The 12,691-nt window shown below is 33.7% G+C and overlaps 1 protein-coding gene across 3 annotated transcripts in view; it reads right to left on the minus strand.

Annotated features, from left to right (window-relative positions):
* Positions 1-12,691, minus strand: part of LOC105835203 (inositol 1,4,5-trisphosphate receptor) — a 49,012-nt gene that overhangs the window by 19,109 nt on the left and 17,212 nt on the right. For all 3 annotated transcript variants that reach the window (XM_036292975.1, XM_012678257.3, XM_012678255.3), the window contains exons 3-5: positions 1,231-1,301; positions 908-1,023; positions 462-548 (exon numbers count right to left, since the gene is read on the minus strand). In XM_036292975.1, the coding sequence (XP_036148868.1) occupies positions 462-548; positions 908-1,023; positions 1,231-1,301 (274 nt within the window). The remainder of the gene's footprint in view (positions 1-461; positions 549-907; positions 1,024-1,230; positions 1,302-12,691) is intronic.

The raw sequence follows: 12,691 nt of genomic DNA on the forward strand, positions 1-12,691 counted from the left end.
ATTATACCATAGATGCAATAACGTTCATTCCGCGACATTATCTCGTTTGCCGATGATCAAAGCGCGTTATCATATCGTAATTCTTATCAATAATGCTGCAACGCGAAAGGAGAATTTAATTATTTGGAAACTTAAGAGTCACAACTTGATACTTCTGTTTTCCGACTTGGCAACAATATCGCGGAGAAAGGAAAACTTGTTAATTAACAAACCCTTATCTGTACAAGACAAATAACTACGTCAATACGATGTACCAAACATTTTTTATGATCGCTTTGCAAAAAAAGATGTTAAGGGGAAACCCGCTCCCCTAGCAATATTGATAAATCTATTATTATTCATATAGCTACTTTGTGTTATAAGAATATGCGGTCAAGTATAAAGCGTTCAAGTTAATTTTAATAAAATAATGTCGGTACACAAAGAATTTTTCTTTAAGAAGGAAAGATTTATTGTCTTACCTGTACGACGTTACCGTAGGAAACCACGGTGCCCAGCAGTTTTTTGTTTTCAGTCTCATTTTGCTTTTTCTCGATTTCGGCCGCATGCTGAAATAAAATAAAAATAAGTCTCCTTAAATAACAATAAAAAAATAAAAGGGAAGCGCTTGTATAACTCTATTAAAAACCCAACTAGAAATAATTAAGCATTTTATGATAAAATTCAATTGAATAATCAGTAAACCAGACAACATTTAAGAACCGGTTAGATATTTCCCCGTATCTATAAACACTCTACATATGTTCATGTTATCACGCATTTATTTAGTCTTCAGACGTATTATATGTTAACAAATGCATTTTCATTCATGGAATATATAAAAGGAATATGTATGAGTATTTTCTTGTAATTATTTATTAGTTAAATCATAAATTGATTAAACAATGTAGCATCATCCACAACTCACGTGAAGTCTTTTGAGCAAAATAGCATCTGTACCCGAACTCGCACTCTGTTTCGCTGCCTTCCAGAATTGCTTTTGGGCGGAATACCGGTTCATAGGGCATATTTTGAAGAGGCAATCTAAAAAAAAGTCAACAATTGCTATCATTCAATATATCTCTCGTGCTTACTCTAATACTTCAATTTTTAGAAAACAGTGACATTAAAAAAAATTAAATATTAAAAAAGCTACTACAATAAATGTAATAGATATATTTAATATTAATTTTAAAAAGGAAAGAACTGATCAAAAAGCGAAGATAAATATGTTTCAAGAATATGAATTACCTCTGAATTTCTTTGGTGGATTTGACAAATCTCCAGCTTCGGGACATACTACACACCTGTCGTCGACCAATCTGAAAAAATAATATACATTACCGAACTAATACAAAGTGATATATTAACCGATAAATAAATAAATATGTTTTATAAAATAGCTTGTTTATCAAAGAATAATATAAAACAAATGTATCTGTTTTTCGCAAAGCAAAGCAATCGTTAGCACAAATGTACTACATATCATAAAAGAAAATATGTTCTTGGAATATTTATCACGCATTAACTTCGCGCTTTTCTTTTTTTGCAATAACTAGCTTAATCATACCATACAGGCATATTATGTGTCACGTAACGCTGATAATACACGAAGTTCCAGCGTGGAACAGACATAATAGCCACACCTCCGGCTTTACAACTATGCAATACCGACATTGCGGGTAAACCATCGTTAAATAAATGTGGTCCAGGCAGAGAGAAGCAGCACTATATCCGATATTGAGGCAAGCTCTCGCTCATCTTGTTTGGCAGCTTTAAAGCATAGCGTGAAGAGAGAGAGAGAGAGAGAGAGAGGAGGGGGGGCTTTAATATCGTACGTAATCATGCGCGAAGAATTGCCATAAAATTCTTTTACTGCTCAAATGCTAAATAAAAATGGTAAAAGACATATAAACTAAAACATCTACCCTACATATATTTTCTGGTGCATTTTAATTTCACGTGTCACGATCGTAAAGTTTTATTACATCTGTTGCGTAAAAAAGGTACGTTACCTTATTCAATAAATTTAATTTTTTTTTTATTATACGCAACCACGCATGTGTACGATTTTGCGTAATGCTGCGCGGGAAAAAAAGTTACAATGGAAATGTCGAAGTAGAACGTGATGTTATTATTTTTCAACGACAAAGGCTGCGATCGCAACTCGACAGACCAAGCGAGCTATTGATCCGGCTATCTTGCATTTAATAGAACGCATAGATAATCCCACGTCTTGCATAATATAATCGCGCAGAAACCCAAGGTGAATGATTAGAAACTTCGTTGGATTAAGTACGCTTTAAATTTAGACGGAAACGCGTAATATTATTGTACCACGTCGCCGAGAATAACGCTAAGCATGAAAGCGTAACTTGCAACTATCACACGCTCGGATTGCGGCTCAATCTCGAGTACAAATCGAGATATCATCGCTCGCTTATCTGGGTACAGAAGCCAATAATTAAGATAACGGGCTAAATGTCACGTCGATTAACATTTTATTAATTAAATACGTATTGTAAACCATATCAAAATGTAAATCATGGTCCTTTTATCGCATTGAGTACATTGGCGTTAATCGTTTGTTGCTAATATTTATCAGGTCATTGTCTAACCGCATTTTTTTCTCATCAATCTGGAAACTGCGTTTTCAATTTAATCGTTTTTCCGACAACCGGGTGAAAACCGCTGTAATTTGTTAACCGCCACTAAATATGTTTAAATATAAGCTTCCCTGACTTGCTACACAGAAAAAAAGAATATTGTTATGTTGGCAATACCTTTAGTTTCGAAATGAAAATTTTGAAATAAGATTATATCGCATTAAATCAAAAAAATTTACTTAAATGAAGATTTATTTTAAGATTTTGTATATTTAATCAAGAAACAATTATATTCTTGTTATTTAAGAATAATTTTTTTGAATGGAAATGAAAAAATGTTGAATAGAAAATACTGTATGTTCAAATCAAAGATTATAATTTTTTTAGAATAAAATTATCAAAATAATTATATTATATTTTTGAAATAACAATTATAGTATTGAAATAAGACTATAATATTGTTTAAATTCAAGATTTTCGAATTTTTTTAAGAATTTATTATATATTGTTGCGTATAATGAAACAATGAATGCGTTCATATGAATATATAAAATATATATAAGTTAATTTGACACTTGCTTTTTTTCTGTGTAACAAGATTGCTATTAGGTTTCTCTCGACAAAGGTAAGCCCTTCACAAGTTGAAGAGATGATGAGATGTTATTCTCGATTCACATTTCATCTATAATAAATCCACAAGAGAAACACCTACTACATTACATAATCCTTCTTGACATTAATAAGAAAAGCAAATGTAACACGTATAAATTACATATTATAAGAGGATTCCCACTTTTGCTATTATTTTGGTATCCATTCTTAAGAACGTTTTGGAAGGAAAATATAAAATCTATAATCTTAAAACATGGTACATTTATTCTTCAATATTTAAATGCTATTTACAAATTTTATCAAACGTGAGAAAATATATTGTTGCCCATTATTTTGAAAATCTAGCCGTGTCAAAAAAATACCAACTTACTGTTACTATAAGATTTAATTGTACAGATCGGAGAGAGGAAAATGTAAATATCTCAGTAAAAAAACATTTTGAGTTAAAGCGATTAAAGCTATCAAAAATAATGTTGCGTTAAAAATTTTGTAAACAGTTTATATGTGAATAAAAACTTTTACAAGTCAAGGCTCAAACTATTAAAAAATACCTTTAAAAAATAATCGACTTCTTAAAATCCAAGAATACCCTCTTTAAAAGAATATCTTATAAAATAACATAGATAAATAAAAGTTTAAAAAATAGTTTAAACTCTTAAAAAGCAATAGAAAAACATTTCATATCTCAATATCTCGATTATATTTTCACGGAAAGCATGCGATGCGATGCAAATTACGTCATATATCCTTCTTAATATCTATCTTTATCCCGTAAAATTAATAGTAAATTCAATAAAGAGTATTAAAGAATCTAAGTACAAAACGTGACAAAATTGCAAAGGTCATTCACAACTTTAAATTCGTTCATTATAACGAAAGAGTAATTGCACCGGTGTTCGTCGCGACTGTCCCAATTAATTTCGATTTTCTTGTTCGTAGTGCACAGTTCACAAATTTATCGATCCTCTTCGCGTTGAAAGGAATACGTTGGATAATAAAACACTTTTTATAGCGACCACCCGGCAGAGCGGAGCTGCCGAAACAATAGATGAATTGTAGGATAAAGTCGGAGAACTCCGGGCCACCGAACGAAGAATCTCCATCTATTCGATGTGCAAACACAGGGCGAGACTCCCGTGTGCACCGCCGCGTGAGCGTGTCTGTGACACATGGCCGCAAATACGTGTGTACTTGGCGTGATTAACGGCGGTGCTTTGCGCCATCGTGATTAATGCCGCTTTGCGTTTCTGAAGCTGCCGCAGCGAATAAAACACGAATTTGCTCCATCTTACGCAACGGGTCAAAGATACACAGCGCGAGAGAGATAATTCGAGACTTTTTAATCTTTTATGGATAAAACCCTCGTATCTCTCGGGGAAAAAAGTGCAGTGTCGAAACCGAATTGCGATGACAATATTAGTGGAAAAATTCATTTTTTTAAAAGCGTTCTTATTTTCTCTTATCTCTCTGAGTAACAGATCTTTTAAAGTGCAACTTCAAACGGATTACGGATTTATGTCCATTATTTCCATCAATGTATGTACATCAACTTTAATCTCGATTTACTTACTTTTCATCTTTTTCTACACGTAAAGAGAATTTCTTGTTATATTTTACAACAAAACTCCATGCAAACTTTACCACGTCTAGTGATAAGCTTGACAACTTATTAAATATTATTACAGTAGGAATTTTTTTTAATATATAAGACATTTTATAAATTACTTAAGAAAAATTAATAAACAGCATAATAAAATATTTCCAGACAAAATTTTTAAAGTTCGAGCAAAATATTTTTATGTAATAATATATAAACATATACAAAATATCTTTATATGATTATATATGTATTTTTTATATAATTACATAGGGATGTATTTAATATCATTAACATTATCTTTTGAAAAACACTTTTCCTAGAATTTATACCTCTTGTAAATCTCCCTACGTATTGTCATTTCTATTCATAAATGTTATATTTCTATAGTATAAACAGCGCGCTAATTAATTGCCGCTTTATAAAATTATCAGACAAAGTGAGATTAAAAATATCATGCTGCATTATAAAATTTATATTAAATATGATTTACCCTTATTTGTATCTATTTGAGACAATAAAAAATATGTCCATTATTAAGAAAATCAGAAAAAATATATAAAATTCCTTAAAATACAATATACAATTGTTATACGACTATCATAATCTTCAGAGTGAATTTTATAAGAAAACTCTCTCCGTGTAGTTTTATACAAATTAAGAAAAGATGAAGTTAAACTGAAATTAAAGTTAATCTACATTAATGAGCAGAAATTAGTCTCAAGTATTTGCATCATTACGTGACAGCATGCGCACACATGTATATATGTACATACATCTATATCACAAATATTATACGTGACATGAAAATATGTCTCTGACAGTTTTTCCATTCTTCTTCCTCCTTACCATCTTCTTTGAGAAAGAAACCTATTTTCGCTCGAGATATTGTGAATATTAATATACCACATGGAAATACTTGTCGGCCTTGAAATATCGTGAAGCGATTTAACCGTGTCCGCGCGAGCGACAAAGCTGCTAGAAACAAAGCTGCAAGAGACGTCGTAATTACTTTAAACGGAGGAGTAATCTTCGTAGAGCGTGGTACGGAGAACGAAAGACGAGTGTGAAAATAGCTGGTACCAGCAGCCGAGAACGCGACTTCCAAAGCGGGCGTGTAACTCGGAATATAATTTAGATCAGAAGACGCTATGACGACTATAGGCTGACAGACACGTACACAGGTACAAAATCCGATATTGTTATTTCTAGCGACGACGCCGTGTTACACCGTTGCCGCTCTGCATCGAGCGCAGCTGGGATTACAAGAGAAACGCCGTCGTCACGTAGTTGTTGCTGTGTGTTTGTTGCTGGAGTATCAGAAATGAAGCGGAAGGCGAGCAACTCGGGCGTGTGCAAAATTGCAAATATAAAAATATAAACTCTTTAGGCGACCGAGATACACGCGCGACGTTTTTATCTGTCGAAGTCACTGATAAGTAAAGAAACTGAGAGCTCTTCGTGGATTTATTAAAAGTGACGCGATGGAATTACCGTTTACAGCGGCAAAACCAGAAACCGCATTCCTCGTACATCCGAAGTAATTAAAACCGATGATGCTAAAACCAACGGAACGGACAGAAAATGTATTTCCGATCGATTATCCACGATTCGTTTATTGATAAGCTATCAGTAATATATACAAATGAGTAATTAATTTCCGTCTACGACAGTTCGAGTGATATTTCTGTGAATAAATATATAATATGCGTTATGCGCAACCAATTTGCGTCTAATGACACGTGCGTTTGCATGCAATTGAGATATACGCTAAATTACGATTCGCAAATTAGCACGGGAATTTGCAAATCCACTTAAGTCATTAATAAACATCTCTCCTTCGCGTCGCGTCGTCGCTCGGATGCGACAATAAAAACGTCAAATAACGCACAGATAGCTAGCCGGCTTAAAAACGTTTCCGTATTTATAGCGCGCGCATGTGATAATGTGTAACAATACGCGAGCCCCTTTTTTATCAATATCCGATACAACAACGGTTAAAATGATACTCGCGCACAAAGCCAGGGAGGAAGCAGGGAGCGAAGAGATCGAGAGACACAGCCCGAAATACACGCCGGATGCTAATCGATGAAAGTAAAACGTTACACTCGGAAAATTTAGCTATACGTGAATTTAAAGCGTGCGAGAGAAAGAAATTCACGGGGTAATTATTAATTTTCGTGGCCAAGACTCCATCGGTGTTTTTTTTTTTATTATCGTTCGCACGCGCGCGCGAGCATTAATTAACAAAACCCTTTCATCTGAGACAAGTTACCGCATCGGTTGTCAGCGCGATGCGAGTGACATTGCGCGGAATCGGGGATGCTGCGTCACAAGAGAAACGGGAATTGGTTGTTCCGTCAACAACGTCGAAATCATCCTTCCGTCACGGGCGCGCACAACGTGCACATAAATCATCATGTCGCGTTATCCACATTCAATCGGTATCAATATCGCGAAATTGAGTGATTTCCGCGTCGCGGATTCCATTTCGCGCACTTGCGCGACGCTCCTCTCTCGTCAATGAGTAATACCAATCGAGATTGTTACATCTCGATTGTGTATGCGATGCGTACAAAGAGAATTTTCTCTCCGTAAAATGTGAACTATGAAAATCACGATAGCCACGAAACAATAATGATTTCGAAGATCTTTATATAATCTTCTCTGATTAATTAATATTACACATATTTTAGATTTCAACACAGTAAAATACGTTTATTTTTATTAAAATATAATAATTAAATTTCACACATAGTAATTTTAAAATAAGTTAAACAGTTCATGATTCTTCATTGTTTTAAATAAAATAAACATATCTTTTACCTATGTAAATTTTACAATACATGATATTTTCAATCCGACTTATTCGTAATAATTTCCAAGTTATTCATAATAATTTCACCTGTATCATCATGTAATATGATAAAATTGATCAGCACGCTGTTTATATCACAAATAGATAACATAACAACACATTTATCAAGAAAAGAAATGGCACAACACACGTAAGAACCTGAGCAGAAAGATTGCCGTAATAAGATTGACGTAAATACGTTCGTATATCGATCTTTGTGCGTTGACTTGACGACTACGATTATTACAGCAATCTTTCCACTTAGGTCCTAAGCTACAGGAGACTCATGAGATCCCAAGCTTGATTGCTACAAGGATATAACCGGTGTTTTTCAAAAGACACAATATACATAACATAAAAAATAGCTATATAAAAATAAATTTATATGATCATATATCATTATACATTTATACATACTTTCTAAGTATTTTTTATACATATATAATCTAAAAAAATATATAAACAATTTGTTATAATATATATATATATATATATATATGTATAAACTTAAAATACTTTATTAAAAAATTATAACAAAAATATGAAATTGTTGCGTCAATAATTGTTTGCCTTATGTTCACTTTTTTACATGACTTGTATTCGATAAACTTCATATTTATTATTTAGAACAATACGATACAAGATAAACGTCAAGCGACATTATAAGTGATACTTCGTTCAATGATGTTTATCTTGTCCGTTTCTTTTAGTCGTGTTTACTACTTGAAACTATGGGGTTCAATATTACATCAATGTTTAAACTCTTATAACGATATGAACAAACGGTATTTTGAAATGCAAACTTAGTTGAAAAAAATGTTTCTTTCAAACTCTACTATAACTTTTCAATAAAGCATCTTTAGTCTATGTTACATTTTTCTTATTTCTTCTTATTTCAACTCATAGAACATAGTGTTAAAATTTATACGGAAAGAGACACTCTGTGTGAATAAAAACATATTGTTTCAGATTGTAAAAATTTTGCTTTAAAACATTTTATAATGCCGCCAATTAATTTTTATTAAGAATTTACAAAGTATCTTATATATACTTCAAATTATCGTTACTCATAATATTTGATAGCCAAGTTGTTCCAAGCTTATCACCACACATGGTAAAATTTGTAAAAAAGTGTCGCGATAAAATATAACAAAAAATTCTCTCTGTGTATAGTAATAATTGTATGTAAAGCAATTCTTATACAAGTGTACGTTATGCGTTTCGAAAATCTCGTAAAATTATCATGCATCATGATCTTTCTGCGTGAACGGTATTACGAAATTATTACATCGGTAAGCAAGAGCACTCGCCTCGTAACAATTGAATACGAAACATAGTACCGCCGAGGGCCGGTATTGTGAATAAACGTAAATGCCACAAGCTCACATTGAGCGACGCGCGTACAGCATCCCGGAATTATGATTATTATTATACCGATGGTAAACGCTGATTTATGGCGCTCGTACGTCAAAAGGCACAATCATAACGAGTTCTGGAACAAACCGGTTTAGGCGTTGAAGTGACAATACGAATTAATGATCGTTACAAATTCATCCGGCATGACAGGCAGCAGCGAGTTGCGCGACTAATATCACGGAATTAATGTCCAAGTTACACACACGATTTATAATACGTAAAAAAAGCACGGGGAAATTTCACGAAATATATAAAAAAAACTCAACTCCATTGAATGCGAAACAATTAAAATGCTTTGAAGCGACGATGTAAATTCGAAAATGTCATCTTTAGAAATTGATCTTGCGTAACTCTCGCACATGCTTGACGATTGTTACGCCAGCAGCGAAACGTCGATCCGCGGTTCGTAAAAATTTACAATCTCTCGCGGAGTCTTCGGTACATAAAATTTTAAGCGTGTGTGTCTGTGCGTGACGCTATCAGCCCGCGAATGTCATCTTTACGAGTTTGATCGCGCGGATGACACATCGATCGCGCGCGCAAACTACTAATCTCCAAATTACTACATCCGACGGCCACGTACCAGCTTAAGTGATTTATGGGAAATTCATCGTCGAACCGTGCTTCTCTGCGCGAAGTTTTGTTCTTTACACTGTAGTCCTTGATACTTCGGAATATTAAACGCGACAGGCAGCTTACTTGGAAATATTGAGAAAGGTAAATAATTGTCTTCCATCGGGCTTTATTCAGGCAACGAGAACAGGCAAGCAAGATCATAGTACGGTTTAATAATGCACCGAATTAAAGATTCATTACGGATTGTAACGAGTACTGAACATAAGCTCCAGACGGATTTTCATTTAATAAAAAAGGCAATTTTTTGTTAAAATAATCGTAGCCAAATTATATGGCATTCTAATGTCAATAGTAAAATTTAATTTGACTTCAAGAGAAAAATTTAAAACTTCTAGAAAAAGGAATAAGAATTGAGTAAAAGATGATCTGAGAAAGATGAGATTGATAAAAATAAAATCAGCTGTGTCGGACGAGAGAAGAAGAAGCTACTTTCTACCTAATTGCAATACAAATAATGCAATAAAAGATCTATTAAGGTTGCAATAATAATACAAGGCAGTGTTTATTAAAGTATCATTAGAGAAATTTTGAAAATAGTAAAAATCTAAAAAAAAATGCAATTGTGGCGCGCAACACTACGGAATTTAACGAGATTCTGACTCGCTCGTGGCCGTAAAATAAGGGCAATCTCATCACAGCTATAATAGTGCCTCTGGAAATAGTCCTGTCGTCAATGTCGTTAAATCGTCGGAATAAAGCGGATGCACGACGCGGACAGTTATTATAAATGATTTCGGGCGCTGACGATGCATTTATCGAGTCACAAATTAGGGCCTTTTCATTAGCGCGCGCCGGAGATCGCGGCTGGCATCAAAACTCACGCTCTCTCTCATCTCGATCGATTTTGTATCCACGTCACGTTATAACAGGACGCGGTAATTAGAAAAGTGAAAGGCGGCATGCAAGGCGTCCCTCATCGCATGTTTACATACGCGATATCATTGCGTGCGATCGCGGTAAATTTAAACGTTTAAGGGGACAATCCCGCGACCGTCAATGTAAAGCCTTTATTTAAAACTTAAAGCGTAGCAAGTTTTAACAGGTGTTATCTGTAATTGGGGAAGCAGAACAAAATTATACAAACTCGAAGAGATTCTTCTTTCTTTCGGAACATAAACCAAATAATGAATATTCAATATCACGTGTACTTTACGTTAAAATAAAAGAAAAATGTGGCTAAAACACTTTATAAAGACTTGTACATAAACTATACCTCGCTAAAAACAAAAATGAAATTTTATTTTATATCATTCTGTACACACGTTTTTATTCACTTTCTTTAGATGTGATTGAGTCATTCACGTTTAAGTTAATTATTTTTACAAGTATCACAAAATTCTTCAATGACTTTTACATATACTTTAACATCGCTACAAAGCTTGTGTGATTGTTAATTTGAAAAAAATTCTAATGTATGTAAAAAAATAATTAATTATAATAACAGCAGAGAAATGTTTTCATATAAAAATTTATAACTTTAAAACAAAAGTGACTTAAGGAAATATGTTTTCATATCTTAAAGTTTACATTCTAAACTACAAAAAAAAATAATTGTAGTATCTGCCATTCAAAAAGTTGAGTTATTCAGTAATCTAAAAATAAATTAAATATACTATAAAAGTAGACCTATATATTAAGTATATATATATTGAAAGCATATCGCATTTATATTGTAAATAATAAAATGTTTATTAATATTACCTTATAAAAACTTAACAGCTAATTAAAAGGCATATTTTTTAATACTATTTATAACATTCAGCGCAAATATGATAGCGATATTCCTCGCATTTTCAAAATTATTATTTATTTTTTTCCAATAGTTCTTGAAATTCTTTCAATATAAACATTAGTTAAAAGAAGCTTCTACAAGATCCTGTAAAAAATTTATTGCAAAAAATAATACCGCAGCTAAAATAAACTTTATTAATACATATTAAATACACATTAATTTTTAAATAATTATGAGGAGAATTTTAACATTATTCTTTAGAGTTTATAAAACTGCTCTCGATTACACAAAAAGTGAATAAAAAAACTGATATGTTCGGTTTTGATTTCATCCATTTAATGCGGATATTAAACGGGCGAAAATCAGAGGAAGATACTTTAAAACTGCTTTCAGTCGTCTCTGATAAAACCGATAAGATCGACGGCGATCTTAAGAGCGATATTCATTCATGAGCACACGGTTGGTTCTAGAGAGCGAAACATACGCGACCTATTTCCGCGATATATGTGTAGCGTCTAATGGATGGATCCCTGCTGCTCCTTCCGCGGATCGTCGAGAGGACATTTACCCTCCCGAGTGCTTCGCAGCATCAAACGATGATAAAGTACGAGCGAGATCTCTGAAAGCCGGCGCAAAACAACCGCGAGTTACGAGAGCTCGAGTGAACGAGTGACGTGCGAATCCTGTCTATCTCGCGCGAGTCGTGGCATCCGAAAATATACGCCCGTAGCTTCGAAAACACATGACGCTCTCGTAAGTGATCCATTATACAAAAGGCTATCCCTCCTTCCTTTCCGCCCTTTTTCGCATCTCATTTCCTCGTGCTACTTTTAAACGCTTGAATTTTTATGTAACGTCGCGCTTCCGTCATGATCGGCGAAATTATGCGAAGAACATCATTGCTGACATTGATTGGCATATTCAAATTCAAACGATAGCTTGCTCTTTGCTCAATTGCCAGTGATACAACGATCGCTTATCGAACTGCTGAACATTCAACTACAACAGAATGAAAGAAAAGAAAATGGAATGAAAGCGACGTCGCAAGTAGGTCAAAAGTCTATTCCACATGAATCGCAGATTGCATGACCGCGTAAACATATACTCAGAAAAATCAATCGATCACGCATCCGCAGCATTAGACACGGTGGCCGATCCATCTCAGTTGAGCACACTGATTATGCCACCTATGCAAACTCCGTCTAGATAAATTTGAAAAAGTTAACATTACGTTGGCAAAAAATCCAAACTAAGGC

The sequence above is a fragment of the Monomorium pharaonis genome, chromosome 10 (assembly GCF_013373865.1).
Source record: "Monomorium pharaonis isolate MP-MQ-018 chromosome 10, ASM1337386v2, whole genome shotgun sequence".
Classification (NCBI taxonomy): domain Eukaryota; kingdom Metazoa; phylum Arthropoda; class Insecta; order Hymenoptera; family Formicidae; genus Monomorium; species Monomorium pharaonis.